Below are 23,289 nucleotides of genomic sequence, written 5' to 3'. Positions count from 1 at the left end.
ATATTATCTCCAATTCTCCAGATGAGGAGAATGAGGAACAAAAACATTTAAGCGCCTTGCCTCAGTGACGTATGTGCAAACCCAGGCAGTTAGATCCCATGGTCCTAACACTGTATTTTACTGCCTCTCTAACTCATGACTCAGCACTTTGGAAACATGCATATTCAAATGATATTTATTATACTTATAAAATCTGAATTCATTTATGAAACACTATAGATTTCAAATTGGGAACTATTAATAGGAACTATTAACAGAATAGTTGGAACTATTAATAACAGAATAGTTGGCTACTCTTATGTAGTAGTTTGAGTACCTGGAAAGTTCTTACACAAAAGAAAAACCTCTTAACTTTTTTGTTGATACTTGAAACTCCACCATTGTATTTCAGTTGTACTGGCTTGTGCTTTTGTCCTCTGTTGAAGTACTTTGAAGAGAGGGCAACATCTTATTCTATCAGTCTTTGCTGTCTTATTAGGAATGAACTTATCACATTCTTTTTGATGGAGAAGAGAGCAGAGAGAAAGAGGACACACAGCAACGGATGGGGAAGGAGTACCATCCAAGGATACAGGAAGGGTTATCTTGGGGTGCTGAGTGCATACTTGACTCAGAGCAGGCTTAGAGTTGGATCTTCACACCAAAAGCAATCTGCTGTGGTTCATTTCCTACTGTGACAGCACACACTTCTAGGCACCAGGATTGAATATTGACTAAAATTTGTCCCAGGAAGGGAAGATCATACTCTTTAGTGATTTAAAGGTCACTAAACAGGATCCCTCTGAAGTTTACGCTACTCTTTTAAAGTAGCTGAAGTGTGTCTTTGGATGCCCCACAATCATGAACCTGTGCATCGTCAGTAGCATCTTTTGTACCCACAGATGCCCAGCGACATCCTGCTTTCCATGGCCTCTCCTACCATGGAGAGCTAGCTGCTGAGAAGCACGCATTGGACTTAGGAAGATGAGACGTGGTCTTGTGAAATCCGTGTAACAATATATAGAACTTGTGATTTTGATGAGCAGGTAATTGCTACAGCAGGTCAGAAAATGGAGAGCTCAACATAGAATTGAATAATCAGGAAAGATTTCATGGAAAAGTTAAGAAGCCAGCGAAGAAGACTTTGATTTCTCCTTCTGGAAAGTAGAGTTAATTCTTCCTGGACAGATTGGAGTCCAGCAAGCATCTTGGTGTCTGTCTGTTTCTCTGCCACTGGTGTCCAGGAGTGGGCTGCTCCAAATGATTTGCTCCCAAGTATCGGCAAATCTGTACATGTATACTAATGGGGACTAGGGAAGCTTATAAGCTTTCTACAGAAGATCTGATGAGAGCACACTCATCAACTACTCTGTCAGCTAAAGGCTCCTGACAAATTTTCCTGGATTCAGGTCTCAGACATTCAGGTTTTCTCCAATGTGTTGAATTACAAACAATACTGCAGTGAATGATACTAATTTTTGAACTCTGGCTAACTGCTTCTCTGACACATTTCTCAGCGCTCCACAAACCCACCCCTCTAGTTTCAGGAAGGAATTCAGTATGCTTGGTTTGTGGAAGAGGTAACAAGGTAAGCCATTGGTAGCAGAGCCTGCTGGCTGCCTAGCCAATCTCTACGCTCCACTCTGACCTTACTAACAGAACCCCAATTTTGTTCAGAGCTGCAATGTATCAAAAAATCTTCAGACTGCTTTGCAGTTGGGGGTGATGAGATGAGCCAGGACAGGCCAATAAAATGTAAGTGGAAATCTCCTGGACAGGGCTCCTGGGAAAGTGGCTGTTTTCCTGTTAAAAAGACACAGTCCGCCAAGTCATCTGCCATATGCATGTTGCTCTCTGCCCTTCCCCACTTCTGTGTGATTTTATGCCCAAAGGCAGAATGGCCATTTTGTGACCTTGGAGAAAAAAAATATACATGTTAAAGATGACAGAAGAAAAAGCTAAGAGGATCCTGGACTTTTCATTATGTGAAACTACCTGGTGTGTGCCTATCTCTGGATTTTTTATTATGTGAATAAAACAACGCTCTATTTACTTCAGCCACTGTAATTGAGTTTCTGTTACTTATTGCAGCCAAATTGTAAACCTAATTGATATATCTTTTGAAAGGAAATCTTTCTAAGGTAATCTGGAAAATGGGCTGGAATTAGGCTGAAGCTTCCACTAATGGGAAAGGGAAAAAACGGATCAAGTATAAAAGTTCTAATTATGTTCTAATATTGAGGTAAAGTAATTTACCATTGTTTTTGAGCCCCAAACTGCATATATCAGGTTTTATAAGCTTATTTATTTTAGTTCTTTGTTTTGATTTTTATAGAGTAGCATTTCATATTTTAAAAAAATTAATGTGTGTTCATTGTAACCAAAAATAAATAAATAAAACAGTAGGTAAAGTAAGAAATTAAACATATTCTGCTCCCCACCTCTACTTCAAATGCTACTCACCAGGAGGCAGCATTAATAGATTGGTGTCTGTTCTTCCTGACATTTTTAATACATGAATAAACATCAGTAACTTTCATAAAGTTAAGAAATTAGACATATTCGTTGTAAACATCCCAATTATTTTATATCAGTGAACCTCAGTTTCTTTAAGGCTCTGATGTTTTTCTAAAATATTTGAAATTTTCATGAGGTTTGTGGCTCAGAATTCTGGGAGAGTCTCTACAGTCAAAGGCCTAAGAGAATCAAACAACTGTCCCTAGGGGGAAACAAATTTTGAAGAATAGCCTGAGCCCTTCATGCTTATCTTTTTTTATCTTTTTGTTTTCGGATTGCATACAAGTTTGAAATGTTCATTCAGGCTGGGAGTGACTGGCCTGACCCACTCGTATTTTCAAGTACTGCCAGCCAGCGTAGGACTATGGCTGGGCTAATTATAAGTCATAAGTTCAAAGAGGAAGTTAGTCTCTCCCTGAAACTGAACTAGGACAAAAACATAGACTTTTCCTGAAAGCACTGAAGGAAAAGGATTTTAATATATTTTCATTTCTGTTAGTTCTACATTATATGAGTGTTATTTTATGAGCTTAATAGCTAGAAGTATCCTAATATAAATAGCATTTCTTTATTAAAATATGAACAACTTGTGAGCATTCTACCACAATTTCCTCTTTGGTGAAGAGCCATTCCTGATATATTTGTGTCCAGTCAGATCAGTCTATAGTGGCAAACCTCATCATCAGAAACAGCATCCAGTTAGCTTTACAGTATCCCACTCTTAAATATAAGCAGATAAGGATTACCAGATAATTGAGAAAAGTTTCTAGTAGGAAAGAGAAAAGAACAAACAAGGACACAAAAACAAACAAAAAACCAGGAAGATGTAATCTGAAGAAAAATGTAATTTGCAGAAAGAAGAAAAAAATAAAAAACTATCATTAACATTCTCAGTGAGATAAGAGAAGATATGAAGTAAGAATAAGGATACTATAAGAAATAAACATTAGGAGAAAAAGAGATCATGGAAATTTAAAATATGTAGCAGAATGTAAGATTAAATAGAATGACTGGAAGAAAAGGTTGCGGAAATCTCCCATGTAGCAAGTCCAAAAAACAAAAGAATGAAAAATTGGAGGAAAAAAAGACAAGAATGTTAAAAGACTCTTTTAGAAGGTCCAACATCTGGGTAATAGGGGTTCCAGAAAGAGAACAATAAAATAAAAGTAGAAAAAATTGGAGAAATTATTTAAGGCAAAGTCTCAGAATTGAAAGACATGAGTTTCTATATACAGAGAGCCCACTAAATGTCCAGCACGATGGCTAAAAGTTGAAGCCCCACAAGTGGGAACTTCATTGTGAGATTTAAAAATTTTAGAGGCAAGTAAAAAATCCTACAAGTTTCCAGCATGGAAAAAAAAAAAAAACTGGTTTCAAACAAAGGCTCAAGTATCAGAATGACACCAAGTTTCTTAGTAGTGACTTTAGACGATAAAAGACAATTGATCAATGCCTTCATTATGAGGAAAAATAATTTCCAATTAAAATGTCATATCCAGTTAAAGTATTAATTATCTATGAAGCTAGAGTGAGGATAAAATATTTTCTGACATGAAAGTGTTCTGACATGCACTTTCTGACACACAGGTCTTAAAAAACTACTTTCCATTCACCTTTCTCAGGAAGCTACTGGAAGACATGCTCCTCCCACAAAAAGAGAGTAAGTCAAAAGAGAAATAGAAGAGACACATGAAATAGGGGATCCAAAATAGGAGAGAGGTAAAGGGAATCACCAAGATGATGGAGTAAGGCTCCTAAGCTGGGGAGTGTACATGTAGAGAAGTGAGACCAGTTTGTTACAGATCAGAAGGCTGAGAAGGGAAAAGCAGCTTCTGAGATCTGGGAGTTGGCACTCACAGCTGGGCCTTGGTGTTCTCCTATTGAACACAAACAATTTCACAGAAAATCACCATCAGACAAGACCATTCTATGATCATAGGAAAAAACAAGACCACTCTGCATTTGTCTTTGGTCACAGACAAAAACATGAACATTTTCCAGGCCACAAAATATCACGTATTCCCATCTCACAGTCTTCCTTACCAATTACAGCTTTAGCTTTAATCTAGTCTTTTCTCTTTCTATCTTAAGATTTATTAAGATACTCAATCATAGAATTACCCTCACTTTCTGACAATATTCAAATCTAGGGCAGAGTCCCATTTTCTTAAACCATCCCCCAAAACATATAACACAAGCCCAAATCCTGTAAGGCCGTTCTAATACCCTGTACTGAGATACTCTACTGTTCCCCCTGATGAGTGTTTTCCCTTGCTGCAATGAGTAATAAACTCAACTCTTTCAACCACAGATATGTCCTACTGGACTTTGGCTGGAGGTTACCAAAAAGTCTCAGAAGTGATTTCTTCAAGAAGATTAAATGAATAGACTACCAAATATGTTTTAACATGCTGAGAGGAAATTTATACAATTAGAGGACAGTTTGGGGTCAAACTAATTATAAGTACACAGAAAACTACAAATAAAAAAACCAGAATGTTTATAAATTTGGGGGAACACAAAATTTTGTAAGTAATTATCTAATATATGACTCAGGTGTGAATAACCTTTATGTATTCATAATAATGTAAATATGAAATTTCAAAATTGTTAAAATTATGTCATGAGGTTATTTATTGTGTGGAGGGACAAGAAATGTGTGTGTTGAACAGGGGTATAAAGAAAGCTTAATCCTCATCTTTTATAGTGAGAAGTAAAAATAATCAGGTCTAAAACTGAAAAATCAAGGAGTAGCATTATTAGTATATTACTTAGACTATGAACATATATCACAAGAATCAGCTAAAGGAAGACGACTTGATTAAGACTAGGAAATATATGGTGTATGTGCTGTCATCTACCATTCTATACCTGAGGCAGACCTCACTAATCAACCGCAGAGCTGATAAGACAGTGCTGAGTCTCAGAATCCTTTGCAACATGGTCACTACAAGGAGCTACTGCCAGCTGAATAGAACTGGCGCTTGCCTTCCTTGGACCATATGATCTTTATGATTCCTCTCAGTTCTTTCATTCTATGATTATGTAAAATAAAGAACATTGAATGTCTTGGTCAGGTGACACATGAAAGTATCATTTAAAAATATTAATTTAGTAGCAAAATGGAGGATAGATTGGACATGAAAGGAACAGAACCTAGGGAGAACAGCTGATGGGCAGTGGCAGTCATTCAGATGAGGATACTAAGAGGCATTTCTGAGGGTTATCAATAGGGCCTGAAGGTGCCATCCTCTCCATTGGAATGAAATAGCCATATTCAAAGTCTTATCCTGATTATAAAATTTTCTTGAGCCTTTGGAAAAGTTTATATGTATACAGGAAGGAAAGCAACATTTATTTCTTGGTATCATATTCTCAGTACCACACACCTTCACATGTGTAATCACTTTTATTCCTTGCAATAATCCCAGTTCAAAGGTTAGAAATGCCTAACATCAGAGGCTGTTCAATGGATCTAGGACTTAAACCTGACTCTGCCTGACTCGAAGCTGATGCTCTCCTCCGTATGGTTCTGTTGTCACAATTGTCTTTAACACTGGAAGGGAGTCATTAAGAGAGAGATGCAGAATCACTTCTAAATCAGAGGAGAGAAAAATGAAACTTCTAGAAAACTACAAATAAAGGAAAAGGGCTGTTGGGAAAGGCAGTCTCCTGCATGCAGTCTTTCCACCCCCACTTGGCCACATAAGAGTGGGCTTTGGGCCTAGAACACTTCCTTACAAAGCGATAGAGAGTCCACACAGCCTGTGCTGGGTTTATCACCTTGTGTGGGAATATCTTTCCCTGTTTCAGGCACACTGAGAACTTCTTTGTTCTGCTTAAGCCTGTATGTCAGTGGCCCTCAGGCACACCCCAGTTTTCAGTATTCCAGACTCCACAAGGCGGGGGGTGGTGATCAATGTTCCTTCCGCTGCGGTAAGACAGTTGTGAGCATAGGCCAATCACCCTGAGCTGGCTGTCAGGAGAGACTGCTGGCCACGGAGGACCAATGTCCACTACTGAAGCTGATCTTCCTCTGTCTCTTCTTTATGTAGGTAAAGTGTTGTTCCTTCCACTGCTTGACTATTGTGTTTTCCTTGGTGACTCCAATACCAAGACGCAACGGGCCTCCTCCCCAGGACTGGTGAGTGGTGCATGGCATTCTGCTCCCTTGGGATTGATGACATGCATGGTATACTGCTTGACGTGTACGTACAGAAAGTGACATATTTTCTTGGTTAGAGGATTTTGTTGTTGTCGTCACAATCTTGGGCATGGTTTTGTGTTTAGAAAGAGAATAACCTTGCGGAGTCATAGTATTCCAACCCTTAAAACATGATGGTGAATGTCAGAGCAAAACCCCTAGTCACTGAGGGGACTGTATTAAAGTGTAGATATGGGGTTTTATTTCTCTTCAGTGCCAAATGGAAGTCAATAGGAGCCATGATTAAATGCAGAGGTGTACTGTAATGTGTAGTATGATTTCCTGAGAGTGTGATGTCTTTGATTAAGAAATCCTCCATATTCCAATTTGTCATCGTTTTGCCTAACCCCAGCAAAGTCTCTCTCCCTATGGCAGGCCCATATTCTCTCTTTTTTTTTTTTTAAAGCCCAATAAAAATCATATATATTTCTTGGTACTGCATGACCAACTGTATTTCAACATACAGAAACAAACAGAGCCCACTCTACTTTAGTAATATAGATGATAGGGCACTTAAGGCTTCTCTTGATTAAAAGCCAAGAATCTTATTTGCATTTCTTTGAAGGAAAAAACCGTAATAAGGACAAACTATTGGCAAAGTGATGGACCAAACAGAGAGGAAATTATAATTACAGACTTCAGAGTTCAGTTTAGGATGTATATGTGTGTTGCTTTTATTTTAGTTTATTTTTACACTTTTCACACATCTCATTTATTTATTTATTTTGGATATATTTCATTTTTTATTGAAGTATAGTTGATTTACAATGTTGTGTTAATTGCTGTACAGTAAAGTGGTTCAGTTATACATATATATACATTCTTTTTTTTAATATTCTTTTCCACTATGGTTTATCACAGGGTATTGAATATAGTTCCCTGTGCTATACAGTAGGACCTTGTTGTTTATCCATTCTATATATAATGGTTTGCATCTGCTAATCCCAAATTCCCAATCCATCCCTCCTCCACCCTGTCTCTCTCGTCAACCACAGGTCTGTTCTCTATGTCTGTGAGTCTGTTTTGTAGATAAATTCATTTGTGTCATTATTTTAGATTCCACATATAAGTGATATCATATGGTGCTTGCCTTTCTCTGTCTGACTTACTTCACTTAGTAGGATAATTTCTAGGTCCATCCATGTTGCTGCAAGTGGCATTATTTCATTCTTTTTTATGGCCAAGTAGTATTCCTTTGTTTATATATACCACATCTTCTTTATCCATTCATCTGTAGATGGACATTTAGGTTGTTTCCATGTCTTGGCTATTGTGAATAGTGCTGCTATGAACATAGGGGTGCATGTATCTTTTTGAATTATAGTTTTGTCTGGATATATGCCCAGGAGTGGGATTGCTGGATCATATGGCAACTTTATTTTTAGTTTTTTGAGGAACCTCCATACTGTTTTCCATAGTGGCTGCACCAACTTACATTCTCACCAACAGTGTAGGAGGGTTCCCTTTTTCCATACCTTCTCCAGCATTTCTTATTTGTAGACTTTTTAATGATGGCCATTCTGACCAGTGTCAGGTGGTACCTCATTGTAGTTTTTATTTGTATTTCTCTAATAATTAGCAATGTTGAGGATCTTTTCATGTGCCTGTTGCCCATCTGTATGTATTCTTTACAGAAATGTCTATTTAGTTCTTCTGCCTATTTTTGGATTGGGTTGTTTTTTTTGTTGTTGAGTTGTATGAGCTGTTTGTATATTTTGGAAATTAATCCATTGTTGGTCACATCATTTGCAAATATTTTCTCCCGTTTCGTAGGTTGTCTTTTCATTTTGTTTATGGCTTCCTTTGCTGTGCAAAACCTTGGAAGTTAGGTTAGGTCCCATATTTTTTATTTTTGCTTTTATTTCTATTGCTTTGGGAGACTGTGTATGTTACCTCTTAAGTGAGAGTTTGAGGAGAAGAGATTATTTATCCATTTGGTGTGGGATCTATAGGCCCTTGTTGTGTTCCCTGAACAGTTAGAGTTACCCCAAGTAGTTCAGACTCTTAAACATATGCACTCACCCTTGGTTCTTTATACTCCGTGAAAAGTTGCCTCTTCTAGTCATGGGTCATTCTTTTTTCTTCCTTCTGATTTTTTTTTTTATCAGTTTTACCTGAATACACTTTCCAGTCCACATTCATTGACCAAAAACATAATCTTGCAATGAACATTTTTTTTAGTCATTTAAACCATTATCTTCAACTCTCTTTTTCTTTTTTGAAGTAGGCACTAGGCCACTATTTAGTTTTATTTTATGAACACTCAAACTTTCCAAAATGATGTACAAATCAGTTGCCTTGAGAGGTACGCCAGACCCCCAGCTATTCTGAGCTGAGAAACCCGCACAAGGAGAGAGACCCTAGAGCATTCATCAAAGCAGATTAAGTGACCAGAGCAAGTGAGGCTGGATTATTTCTTCCAAAATGACTTTGCTTTTCAGTTTGGTGTTTCAGTTTGGTGTTTCAGTTTGGTGTTCCTGGGAGCAGCAGAGTCCTGGACTCGGGATATGGTCGGTCATTTCTACTTTGCATTAAATACTTACTCCTGTGTGCTTTGTGTTGGGAGCAAATTAGCAAGATTCTCCTCTCAATCCAGAATTGAGTTTAAACACTGAGCACTACTGCCTACTCCCCACAACCTCATGTTTCTTACCGTGGAGGTGTGCCTTTTGCCAATGGATGGAGGCCCCTGGCCGGTGAGGTATACTCTACTATGCTTGGAACTTACTGGGCAATGAGCGCCACTGAGGCGAGCCTTCGAGTGAAGGCAGAAAACAGGGTTCAAAAGGTCTCCTTGTTTCTAATTGTAGCTTCTCAAATAGGCTGCATTTATTTCCACATCCCCAGCAGCTGTGTGTCACATGTAGTTAGCACTACTGTTGTTACTAAGAGGTAACATGTCCACTTGCTGTCTGCCTGGGAAGGTGTTAAAGGTTGTATATTCATTATCGAATTTTTTTTCGGTTTTAATATTTTTTTAATTGAAGTATGGTTGATTTACAATGTGTTAATTTCTGTTAATTTTTGCTGTACAGCAAAGTGATTCAGTTATACATATATATATATACACATTCTTTTTTTAATATTCTTTTCCATTATGGTTTATCATAGGATATTGAATATAGTTCTCTGTGCTATACAGTAGGACATTGTTGTTTCTAATTTCTTTCCTTAAAAAATTTAACTATAGTTGATTTACAATATCGTGTTAGTTTCAGGTGTACAGGTTCAGATTCTTTTCCATAATAGGTTATTACAAGATATTGAATATAGTTACCTGTGCTATACAGTAAATCCTTGTCTACCTATTTTATATATGTGGGTATTTATCTGTTGATCCCATACTCCTAATTTATCCCTCCCCTCCCCTTTCCCCTTTGGTAACCATAATTTTTTTCCTATGTCTGTGAGTCTATTTCTCTTCTGTAAATAAGTTCATTTGTATTATTTTTTTAGATTCCACATATAAGTGATATCATATTATATTTGTCTTTCTGTGTCTGATTTACTTCACTTAGTATGATAATCTCTAGGTCCATCTATGTTGCTGCAAATGGCATGATTTCATTTTTTTATGGCTAATATTCTATTCTGTGTGTGTATTTATGTGTGTGTACGTGCATATATATATATATAACATCTTCTTTATCCATTCATCTGTTGATTGGACACTTAGGTTGCTTCCATGTCGTGGCTATTGCAAAAGTGCTGCTATGAACATTGGGGTGGATGTATCTTTTCAAATTAGAGTTTTCGTCTTTTCTGGATATATGCCCAGGAGTGGGATTGCTGGATCATATGGTAGCCCTATTTTTAGTTTTTTAAGGAACCTCCACACTGTTGTCCATAATGCTTGTACCAATTTACATTCCCACCAAGAGTGTAGGAGGGTTCCCTTTTCTCCACACCTTCTACAGCATTTATTATTTGTAGACTTTTTGATGATAGCCATTCTGACTGGTGTGAGGTGATACTTCATTATAGTTCTGATTTTCATTTCTCTAATAATTAGCAATGTTGAGCATCTTTTCATGTGCCTGAGGGCCACCTGTATGTCTTCTTTAGAGAAGTGTCTGTTTAGGTCTCTGCCCATTTTTAATTGGGTTGTTTGTTTTCTTTTTTTTTTTTTATATTGAGCTGTATGAGCTGTTTGTATATTTTGGAAATTAATCCCTGTCAGTTGCATTATTTGCAAATATTTTCTCCCAGTCCATTGGTTGTCTTTTCGTTTTGTTTATGCTTTCCTTTGCTGTGCAAAAGCTTATATGTTTGATTAGATTCTCTTTGTTTATTTATGCTTTTATTTCTATTGCCTTGGGAGACTGACCCAAGAGAATTTATGTTAGAGAATGTTTTGCCTATGTTTTCTTTTTTTTTTTAATTTATTTTTATTTATTTATTTTTGGCTGCATTGGGTCTTCGTTGCTGCACGTGGGCTTTCTCTAGTTGCGGTGAGTGGGGGCTACTCTTCGTTGTGGTGCACGGGCTCTAAGCGCGCGGTCTTCAGTAGTTGTGGCTCGCCGGCTCTGGAGCGCAGGCTCAGTAGTTGTGGTGCACGGGCATAGTTGCTCCGCAGCATGTGGGATCTTCCCAGACCAGGGCTTGAACCCGTGTCCCCTGCATTGGCAGGCGGATTCTTAACCACTGCGCCACCAGGGAAGCCCCTGCCTATGTTTTCTTCTAGAATTTTTATGGTTTCATGTCTTATATTTAAGTCTTTAAGTCATTTTGAGTTTACTTTTGTGTTTGGTGTCAGGCAGTGTTCTAATATCATTGATTTACATGAGGCTGTCCAGCTTTCCCAACACTACTTGCTGAAGAGACTGTTTTTTCTCGATTGTATATTATTGCCTCCTTTGCTGAAGATTAACTGACTGAAGATGTGTGGGTTTATTTCTGGGCTCTCTATTCTGTTCCATTGATCTATATGTCTGTTTTTGTGCCAGTACCATGTTGTTTTGATTACCGTAGCTTTGTAGTATTGTCTAAAGTCTGGGAGGGTTATGCCTCCAGCTTTGTTATTTCTTGGGAGGCCCATCTTCTACCTGCCCATGCCTAGAATTGGCAAATGCTTCAGGGAGGAAAAAGCCTACCTGTCTCTGTTCACCTAGGAAGCGTTTATGCTGTTTTAGAATTTACTTCCCACATCTCTCATATGTCTTTTTAAAATATCTGATTTTTAGTTTATCCATTTTTTCTGGGTACTATGACAGGAACCATGGTCTACGGCAATATTTCATATCTTAACTGGAAGTATAAATGGCAGAATTACATTTTATATTATGTTTATGTGCCCCTTCTATTTTATTTAATTGAGATTTTCTGGTAGAGACCAACTTAATTCTGTTTAGGGTGTGTCATATTTTAGAACCAATATTGTGACTTATCAGCGTATAACTGCTTTTGAGATCACTAATAGGTATTTCTCTAAGTGACAAATTATCTTACTGCTTCTATTTATCTTTCTTTTTACTTTTAAGGGGAATGTTTTGTTGAGTCAGCATTAGCAAATATTTAACAGACTGACTTTACTTACTATTGGAATCACCACAATAGATTACTAAAGGCAATGATAATTTCTTTCCTATTATTGTTTAAAGAAATCTTACTTATGGGTATTTGGTCAATAAACAGGGATTGTATTATCAATAAAAACAACATTTGCTGCTCTTAAGAGCCTCCTACTCATCACATCTAGGATTCCACTAGGTCTTAGAAGAATTGTTTTAGCTGCTAATCACTGTAAATCTCACCGTGATCGAGGTGGAGTACCAGAAGGTCTGTGTTTACCCAAAGTTCCAACTTAACATCCTAATGTGAAAGGCTTTGGGCTAAGATGGAATAGCTTGTAGTAAGCCAGTACTTCAAGTAAGAATAACTTGAAAAGTTGGATTTAAAAAATATATGTGAACGTATGAGAGTTGCAAAGGTAAATAGAGTTAAAGTCTTCAAAGGTTCTAGCATTATCCAGGAAGTAGTAAAAGAATTTTTACTGGACTCTAGTAAGTTAAGGATGAATGGTGTAATCTTTAGGATAACCACTCAAGGGATGGAAAGAGAATGCAAAACTAATGCATATCAAAAATGGGGGAAATAGAACAAGAGAAAATAGAAATTGAACAATTCATCTTTTTGATTAACCCGAAAGAAGAAAAGATAGGAGAGAAAATGAGACATACAATAGATGGGACAAAGAAAAAGCATTAGTAATATGGTAGACATAAGCCCAAGTGTATCCATAATTTCATTAAATGTTTTTGGACTAAATACAAGAACTGAAAGGCATAAGTTTTCAAACTAGATATTAAAAAGTATATCCTGTGTATGAAAGACACACCTAAATGAGGACAAAGAGAGAATGAAAGTAAATGGATGGATAAGGAAATAATCATTCAAAATCTAACAACAACAACAAAAAAACTAGTGTAATGGTTGATTGTACTAATATCAGACAATGTAAACTTTTATGGAAAAAAGCATTTCTATAGTTTAAAATATTTCACTGTCATAAAAGAATCAATCTACATGCAGGAATTTTAATAAAACTATTAAAAGTAGATGAGAAACATAAATACTGTTGTTTTATTTAATAATAACAAATAACTGTTCTATTTGTTTTGCAAAATTGTGAAAAACACATTTTGCCCCATTGAGATAGAAAAAAGGTCCATGAGTGCCATCTGACAGCAAGACCAAGCCCTAGTCATTTAGAACACTCATAACTCTAACCAATTATTTTCACACTTTGCTAAATCTTGGTCTTTCAATCAGGACAGGCTAGGTTATGCTAAAGAAACAAGCCCAACTATCATGGCTCAAAAGCATGAAAGCTTATTTCTTGCTCTGACAAAGCCTGTGGCCAGTCAAGGTGATTCTCCACGACCACAGTTGGCTCAGCATTCCTGGATGCTTCCATTTACAGCACTTCCATGTCATCATGTACTTCCACAATGGCCACGGGATGGGAGAAAGAGCTAGAGGGTTTCACACTGCTCCAGGATAGAAGGAACATGTGTCATTTCTGCCCACAATCCATTGGCCAGAACCAATCATATGACCCTGCTCAATGGCAGAGGGTACAAGGAAGTATAAACCTTCCATATTCCCAGAAGGAGAAGAGCATTAGGCTTATAGGTTAGGATCAGAAGTGTCTACCATAGCTGGAAACTCCTGTTTAAATTTCTGAGGTCATGAACCTCCATAAGGTCAGGGACCATGACAATACTGAAGAAAACAGGTATGATTTCTGTACCCCCAGCTGCTTCATCTCAGAGATTGATCTCATTTTCACCAAAGGAAGCACTGGCTAAGGCCTGGGCAGAGGGATGCAGCCCTCTCAACAATCCACTGCCTTTTAGCACTGCTCGGTTGATTAGCACAGGGGGTGCCACATGAGAGAGGAAGGAATCAGAGGCAACAGGACCAAAACCCCTCCATTTGGGAGCGCAGAGGTAATAAGAAAGTAACAGCTATACGGAGCGTTCTCTGGTTGTAGTACACCTCAGATACTGCACAAAATTATCCAGGTAGCCAGACATTGGGTTCTGATGGCCCTTGGCTAATTGGAGGTACAGGCTGACTGTCCATCTATATTTACATGGTCTGATCTTGTTTCTGACTATTGTAGTCTACAGTGACACCATTCTTTATCTGACTCTTTCAACTCCTTCAAACATAGTGGTCCACTTGGTCCTACCCTGTAATGAACCCGTTAGCTCTTCCAGAGCCGGATGGCCAAACTGCCTCCCCTGGCCAGGCTGATGCTTGATCCCAGTAAGACATTTCTCTAATCTTGGGCTAACAAAAAGATTGAAACATACTATAAGACAGAGCTTCTCTAACAGGTTTGATCCATTTTAAAGTTATCTTTTCTCTGTTCTTTTCCTTTCCCTCTTTCTCTATTGACAGCAAAAACAAATTCTTGAAATATTTTTGCTTAAAAAAGACAGCACTGAGGGAATTCCCAGGCGGTCCAGTGGTTAGGACTCCGTGCTCTCACTGCCAAGGGCTTGAATTCAGTCTCTGGCTGGGGAACTAAGATCCCACAAGTCGCACCAGCGCGGCCCAAAGAAAAAAAAAACAACCAAACAAAAAAGAACAAAAAGACGTCGCAGAGCTTACAAACCCGATAGTAGTGTTTAGCACCCACCTCTAACAGAAGCCTTTGATGCAGTGCTTGAGTTTGAGTGAGTGCATCCCAGGACACTTTCAAGAGTAGCTCCATTTTTTTTAAATTTCGAAAATCTCGCTCTTTCTCTCTCTGCTTACGAGAAAGTTCATCATGGTAGTTTTGCTTGTCAGTGAGACAGTTTCGTAAATTGAGATCCAAGATCCCTCTATTCCAGGTAAAAAGAGAATATGAAAGTGATTTGTCATCAACTGCCCTTCATGTTTTTCAAGACAGCGTGCTCAGCAGGTGCATACAGAACTATTTTCATGCTAGAATCGAATTGTAAGTAATGCCCAAAGCAATTCTGTTTGCAAGTTCTTGTCAGAGTCACAGCCACTAAAAAAACCCAAACAGAAGAGCAAATTGGCAGAGGCAGAAGTTCCTAGTCTCCCTGAAATTTTGCTTAAAAATGGAAATTAACACTATGCCAGAGACTCAACACCACAAAATTGCTCCCATTAGGAAAAAATCATGATTACCTCAGAATACAATAATTTTCAGGGAAAAATATCCCTCAATTATAGCGCACTCCAGTGATATAATTTCCCAGAGGCACGTTCTAGAAACTGAAAAAAACGTGATAGATTGTGTCCTTAAGTTTTGGGCACAGGAAATTGAGGGCAGTGAAGAATAAAGGATGGAGAAATACTTTGAAATGCTTTATTTAATAATATATTTTTATTAATGGTAAAAATGATGTAAAATTCTATAAAAGTGTTTATTGAATCAATATAAATGTTTGAGATTATGTTTTGAATCCTCAAATATAAATTGAAGAAAATTTAGATGACAGAAACACATTAATATAACTAACCTTTCAGTTAGTGAAGTTGCTTCATTCTCTCTGGTTAATTCCAATTGCTTGACCAACTGGTTATACTCTCGTTCTTTAATTTCAAGCAAGGCTCGTTTGCCTTCAATTTCCTTTATTATGTCCTCCTTTTCTTCTATTACAGCATTAATTTTGGTTTCAACTTTCTTTAGGGAGTCATTTAGCTCTTTGAGTTCATATTCCACGACAAGTTTTTTCTTTTCCATTTCTCTGTGAGGGATACATACATACACATATACATATGTACACAACACACACATGAGTTTGCCTTATTTTGAGCCCAGGCTGTCTACCTATTTTTACTTTCTGACCGGGCAACGGAAGGGCTAGTCATAAATTCAGTGATCTCAGAAGTGGGGTGAAGACCACAGATGAGTGGGACTGAGGGGGTATCTCCACTGAGTGCCACTGAGGGCAGGAATTTGTCCAGCCTCCCCACTTTCTCCCCAGATCCCCGCTGCTACCGTCTCCTGGGATTCTACCCTCATCCTGACCAGCCTCCCTGAATTGACGTAAATTTCTCAACTTTGGTGCTAGTGGGCTTGGCTTTTAGAAACATTACTAGTGTCTGCTTCTTTTTTTCTCTCTTCTTTTAAGATCAGTCACCAGAGCAATCATAGTACTTCTCCAGATTTTTGTATCTTCACTTATCTTTATCCTTTTCGGTTCCTCTAAACCTTGAGAATTCCTCAGTGACTTCTGCCTCCAAATCTACTCTGAATGCTTGGGGGTCTTACACCCGTGAATAGCTGGCAAGTGAAGAGTTACTGTCACTTGGGCTTTAGGCATCTGGCTGGCCAACATATATCTAGACCATGAAATTCTACACAGTTCCAATAATTTATTCCATACACAGATCTGTTAAAGTCAGTTGGTGTTCTCCATAGAGATATGATATAAAATTGGAAAGAGAATATTGTCCCAAAATTAAGACATAAATGCTAGGAATGACAGTAATGTGCTGCACTACGTTCTCCTGAAGAACTTGATATATGCAACCTAGACAGGGCCAAATGCAGATATTTCTAAAATTATAACAGTAATTTGATGTGTTCAGTGGTTAATATTCTTGTTTTAGCATGCACACATAACTTGGGGGAGCGTGGGCTGGGAGGGGTAAGAAATAAAATTAAGCCATACACTTTTTTGCGTGTTGTTTTTTCTATCTCTTTTCCAATCTGTACGGGAATGGATTGATGGTGGACCACTTCATCCTAGTAAAGAAATGGAACCATGTTAAATTATGTAGTCTTGGACCAGAAGCAGTCAAGCAAATTAAACAGGAAAGAGAAAAGAACTACAAGGTGTAGAATTCTTACTATCTGTCCTGTACTATGCAGTGTGCTTTAATTATTCCATTTAATATTCATAATGACCTTACAAGATGGTAATGGTTGTTACCATTTTAAAGAAGAGCTAACTGAGTGTAACGCATCCTCTGGGCGCTCTGCCTAGATTCCCTTTATGGAGGTACACCCATCCTTCCGAGGTTGCAGAGGCTGCTGACAGCTCATGCCTGTTCTCTCCACAGGATTGCCATGGCTGGCAGAGCTGCCTTGTCGGGGGATGGGGGGGGAAGGAGGAGGGGAGCAGGCTGTGACCCATGTGGAGATATAGCAGCCCATCCCTCTGCCTCAGGGTGGAACAACCTCTGTGGTGCAATTCATGGCATCAGGTTGAAAGGAGGGTTCTCCTGAAACCATATTTTGGCCCGGCTTCGGAACCCCACCTCTATCCTGTTTCCCTCACTACCCTATGGGATTCTCCTTAGAGCTCCTGCTCAGTGAATACTTGTCTTAATCTCTGCTTCTAGGGAACCCTGCCTAAGACCGAGGCTAAGTGAAGGTAAATAATTTTCCCAAACTCACACAGCTTGTAAATGGCAAGGCCAAGATCAGAAGCTAATTTTGTCTAATGCCACTTTGCACTGTGCTCTGTGGATTCGCGGAAGATTCACTTTTAACCTCAAGAATCTTACGTACATGGCAGGGGTTGTGGAAGAGCCCCTTCCTGCCTGAGGATCACACTGGACTTTGGGGTCTGGCGTAACACAGATGCTTGGGGGTTGAAGACATCCCTGCAGTGTGGTGCATTTCTCCCTGGGATCTTGCTCAGTCTTGAGGCAGATCTAAATTTTGTGCGGCTGAAACTTGTACAATTTGGGGAGCTCTTTTTTTTTTTTTTAAGTATTATATATTTATTTATTTATAAATTTATTTATTTATTTATGGCTGCGTGGGGTCTTCGTTGCTGCACACAGCCTTGCTCTAGTTGCGGCGAGCGGGGGCTACTCTTTGTTGCGGTGCGCGGGCTTCTCATAGCGGTGGCTTGTCTTTGTTGCGGAGCATGGGCTGTAGACACGTGGGCTCAGTAGTTGTGGCATGCGGGCTCTAGAGCGCAGGCTCAGTAGTTGTGGCACACGGGCTTAGTTGCTCCGTGGCATGTGGGATCTTCCTGGACCCGGGCTCGAACACGTGTTCCCTGCATTGGCAGGTGGATTCTTAACCACTGCACCACCAGGGAAGTCCTGGGGAGCTCTTTTTAAGAAAAAGAATCAAAAGTTATAAATGATAATTAGGTTCAGGGCCTTGGCGGTGGTTGGTGCATGTGAGGCCTTAGTTTCATTGAGTTCCTTGTAAATCCACCTGTGCTCAGTGCCTGTGTTCCGGGTGGCAGCTGGGTACGTCTTGGCCGACTGCTCTGACTCTTAAGGAAAAGGAGGTCAAAGTGAATCATAACTGTCCTCTAAGACAAGGTGTCTCAGATGTAATTTTAAGACATAAGTCTAGGTTACTTCGATTGTTTTGAGACCTATTATACAAAGGTTTCAAAATAAAATGAATTTTAATTATCTCCTAAAACATAAATACAGGCCTTGCATCACTTTCACGGTGAGAGGGAAGTGAAGTGGAATCAAACAGACAAAGAAGGATGCAGTCATAACAGTATACAGAAGAGGTTAGAACATTTGGTTGCTCTTGAAGGAAGTGATTGTGTTTGTGACACTCATTTCCAATATTGAACAATGCTTGGTGAGGTTTAGAGAGGCCTTTTCCCCAGGTCAGGACTCCAGTTTACAGTGATGCTACCAAACACTCCAGAGTCTTTTGTGAATTCCCAGAGCCCAGGTTTAGTTTGATGGGATCAATCACAATGCAGAACATTTCAGTTTGTGTGTTTTGGTCTTTGTCAAACCTTTGCAGTCAACCTTCATACCCATGCACCTTTATGTCCTTGCAGGCACAATGTTTAAATATTTATAAGCTGTGAGTACCATACCTTTAAGGTGACCTGATATTCGAACAATTCTTCTAGTTCCTTATGCTCCTTTAGTAATTGCTTTTGCTTGGATGTCAAATCTTCCCGTAAATTTTTAATTTCTAATTTCTTCTGCAGTACTTCCTTACGTAATTCTTCAGTGCTTTCTCTCAATATTCTCATCTTCTTCTCCATTTCCTTTAAAAGTCATGAAAATTATCAGATTATACAGAGTCTGAGCAAACATTTGTCTCCCTAAAAATCAAATTAAAAATAATTTTACTCACCATTTTGATTATATTTGTTTTGAGATTCATGAATGATTTCTTGCAGAGTTAAATGCAACTTATGATTTCTGACCTCTTCATTAAAGGCATGGCAATTATACTGCATGTGTTAAACATTTTACATTAGATTTGAACTCATTTTTAAATTAATGCTCTTTTTTATCTTCCTACGTAGATTTTAAGTGTTTCCTTTTTCTGAGTTAATATTTATTTCATACCAAAAAGCATTAGTAAAAATTTCCAGGCTTTTTTCTAGTAGCTTTGCGATTTGGCAAGACCAGATGCAAATAATCTTTGAATATCTGGTTTATGGTTACCCTGAGTCACACATGAGAATTAAAGATTAGGAAGTTCATATTTGGAATATCTTATCCTTGGCACTCCTTAATCCCCTGCTCTCTTATTAATACTACTTCTCTAACTCAGGCACATTATCCCCAAATGCCCTCTGCCCCAGACTCCTAACAGGTCTTTGTTTCCCATGACTGATTATCTGGGGAGTGTTTGACTTGTGAGAGAGAAGCCTTCTTATACTCAGAAAGTCCACACATTACTAATGACTAAGTGGAAGGATCCATTTAGCCTGCTCTGGCCTTTCTGCATATCACCCTCCCCCTCCTCCACTGTGGCTGCGAGAGGGTAAAATTGGTGATCCTATGGTCTGGAATTAAAATTCAAAATGCTTTTTCCCACAGAATCTGTGTTGAAAATGATGGTTAGGCATACTTCTGTACTAGTATATAATATATACATAATTATATTAATATACAATATGAGGTATCAATATATTCATACTCATATATTATAGCATTTTACTCTATGCTTATAGAGTAAAGGCATTTTACTCTATGCCTTGGAATTAGACCACCAACAACATACTTTTTAAATATAACCGTTTAGAAGGTGAAAGCAATGCAAAGTATGATGATCTCTGTATTTACTTTCTATGATAGATTGCAAAAAAAGGGACATAAATTCCTCCTATTCTTGTTTGCATGCCTCTTTGCAGTATGTCTTTGTCCTTATTCCCATTAAGAGGTAGGACCTATTTCTCTCCCCATTGATTCTAGATGTGACCATGCGACTTGCTTGGACCAATGTGATGTTACCAACAATGATTTAAGCAGAGGCTTGAAAAGTGCGTGTGTTGGGGTTTGCCCTCTCTTGAGATTGTCTGTCTCTTTCCTGAGACTGGAAACCCTTCCACCATCATGAGAGTAACCAGTGACATGTGACCTTAGACCAACTAGCGGCCCAACTGGCTGACATATGAATGAAGCCATCCTAGGCCTTCCAGCCCCAAATGAGCCAGCTCAGACCAGAAGAATTCAGAACTGAGGAAAATAAGAAATGGCTGTTGTTTTAAACCACTATGTTTTGGGGCAGTTTGTTAGGAAGGAATTAATAAGTGATACACCTTTATAAAAATTTCTTGTAATAAGCTTGAGACAGTCAGGAAGCTATGAGAGTAATAGCTATAGCAAAAATAATGTTTTTAAGGGCCAACCCTTTTTTCTTCTGAAAACAAAGCAGATATTGTCCAACTAAACATAACCTGAATTAGATGCCAAATAGCTAAATCCTATAATAGGCGCCACTTATGTTTACTGTAAAAGTTATGCAGATATTCCTTTCAGCACCATCCATTGTTAAGACTTGTGGGCCTTTCAAATGTTTCAGGGTATGGTTGTGTGATAAACGTTAATATTTATCAAAAGGGATGTTTCAATCCAGCTGTATTTAACAAAGTCTAGATCATCTAAGACTTACTCCTGGCTTAGGTATCTTCTCGAATTCCTTTATTATGAGGCTTTTCTCTTCCATTAAGCTGCAAAAAAAAAACAAAACAAAACAAAGAAAAAAACAAAAACAACTTTGACAAAGTACAAAGAAGTAAACTATTTCCACAGTAATAACTTTCTATTTTCTCTTCTCAGAATGCAGGTGTGTTTGCCAGACCTGGTGTCCATCCTTTGTGATGGATTCACTGAGTCCCATAGGCCCATTTAGGGGCTCCCTCCCCAGTGCTCCCTCAACACTGTACACACACCCATCAAAGCAGTTCCCTCATCATATTGTAACTGCTTGGGAGCACGAACTGCACCCCCCAGACTCAAGTTCCTTCAGGCAGGCTCTGGACTTTTTCTTTTATTTGCAATAAACTAGTACCTGCCTGGATTACTGCTACAGCCTCTACTGCTTTCATCAAATTATCAGATCCCACTAGCCAGTAGGTCTAAAGATGCCTGCATACCAGGTTTATTTTTATGAAATTGTATTTGCAATAAAGTAAATTAACATTTGTGTAATAAGTATGCACCACATGGAATTTAATATAGGTTAGTTGTGTGGCCCACAGGCTGAAGTTGAATTTTTTCAGAGTTTTGAACACTTACACCTCTCCTTTTAGAGCTTGTGTATAAATTGCTATTTTACTTCCAAGCTGTTGATCCTACACCTCAGCCGTGTTGCCACCAGGGGGTGGTAGTGTGCTGCCATCTCTGGATTGTAAAGACCACCTGAGTGTCCCTGAGTTTCAAAATGGTGATGTGAAACTCTCCCACAAGATAAGACTTACAGTCTTTTCTTTAAATATAAAATGATATTTTCTTAAACAAACATAAAATGGATAATTCTTTAGGACATTTAAAATTACATTTCTATCATCCATTTTCTCTCTCTCTCTCTTTTTTAATCTTTATTGGAGTGTAATTGCTTCACAATACTGTGTTAGTTTCTGTTGTACAACCAAGTGAATCAGCCATATGCATACATATATCCCCATATCCCCTTCCTCTTGAGCCTCCCTATCCCACCTCTCTAGGTCATCACAAAGCATGGAGCTGATCTCCCTGTGCTATGCAGCTGCTTCCCACTAGCTAACTATTTTACATTCGGTAGTGTATATATGTCGATGCTACTCTCACTTCGCCCCAGCTTCCCCCTCCCCCGCCCCGTGTCCTCAAGTCCATTCTCTACGTCTACATCTTTATTCCTGCCCTGCCACTAGGTTCATCAGTGCATCAGTGCCATTTTTTTTTTTTTTTAGATTCCATATATATGTGCTAGCATATGGTATTTGTTTTTCTCTTTCTGACTTACTTCACTCTGTATGACAGACTCTAGGTCCATCCACCTCACTACAAATAACTCAATTTCGTTTCTTTTATGGCTGAGTAATATTCCATTGTATATATGTGCCACATCTTCTTTATCGATTCATCTGTCGATGGACATTTAGGTTGGTTCCATGTCCTGGCTATTGTAAATAGTGCTGCAGTGAACATTGTGGTACATGTCTCTCTTTGAATTATGGTTTTCTCAGGGTATATGCCCAGGAGTGGGATTGTGGGGTCATATGGTAGTTCTATTTTTAGTTTTTTAAGGCACCTCCATACTGTTCTCCATAATGGCTGTATCAATTTACATTCCCACCAACAGTGAAGGAGGGTTCACTTTTCACCACACCCTTTCCAGCATTTATTGTTTCTAGATTTTTTGATAATGGCCATTGTGACCGGTATGAGGTGATACCTCATTGTAGTTTTGAGTTGCATTTCTCTAATAATTAGTGATGTTGAGCATCTTTTCATGTGCCTCTTGACCATCTGTATGTCCTCTTTGGTGAAATGTCTATTTAGGTCTTCTGCCCATTTTTTAATTGAATTGTTTGTTTCGTTGATATTGAGCTCCAAGAGCTGTTTGTATATTTTGGAGCTTAATCCTTTGTCTGTTGTTTCATTTGCAAATCTTTTCTCCCATTCTGAGGGATGTCTTTTCATCTTGTTTATGGTTTCCTTTGCTGTGCAAACAAAGAGTGTTTTTCCTATGTTTTCCTCTAAGAGTTTTATAGTGTCTGGTCTTACATTTAGGTCTTTAATCCATTTGGAGTTTATTTTTGTGTATGGTGTTAGGTAGTGTTCTAATTTCATTCTTTTACATGTAGCTGTCCAGTTTTCCCAGCATCACTTATTGAAGAGGTTGTCTTTTCTCCGTTGTATGTTCTTGCCTCCTTTTTCATAAATTAGGTGACCATATTTGT

At 38.4% G+C, this 23,289-nt stretch overlaps 1 protein-coding gene across 1 annotated transcript in view; it reads right to left on the bottom strand.

Annotated features, from left to right (window-relative positions):
* The window catches only part of CCDC146 (coiled-coil domain containing 146), a 110,379-nt gene that overhangs the window by 17,367 nt on the left and 69,723 nt on the right, over window positions 1-23,289 (bottom strand). The window contains exons 4-8 of the mRNA XM_061197639.1: window positions 21,018-21,075; window positions 18,982-19,158; window positions 16,843-16,916; window positions 15,685-15,912; window positions 14,850-15,036 (exon numbers count right to left, since the gene is read on the bottom strand). Coding sequence (XP_061053622.1) covers window positions 14,850-15,036; window positions 15,685-15,912; window positions 16,843-16,916; window positions 18,982-19,158; window positions 21,018-21,075 — 724 coding nt within the window. The remainder of the gene's footprint in view (window positions 1-14,849; window positions 15,037-15,684; window positions 15,913-16,842; window positions 16,917-18,981; window positions 19,159-21,017; window positions 21,076-23,289) is intronic.

This window comes from Eubalaena glacialis, chromosome 8 (genome assembly GCF_028564815.1).
Source record: "Eubalaena glacialis isolate mEubGla1 chromosome 8, mEubGla1.1.hap2.+ XY, whole genome shotgun sequence".
In the NCBI taxonomy this organism is placed as follows: domain Eukaryota; kingdom Metazoa; phylum Chordata; class Mammalia; order Artiodactyla; family Balaenidae; genus Eubalaena; species Eubalaena glacialis.
The sequence above is the reverse complement of the archived record's forward strand: the minus strand, read 5'-3'. Positions and strand labels throughout refer to the sequence as shown.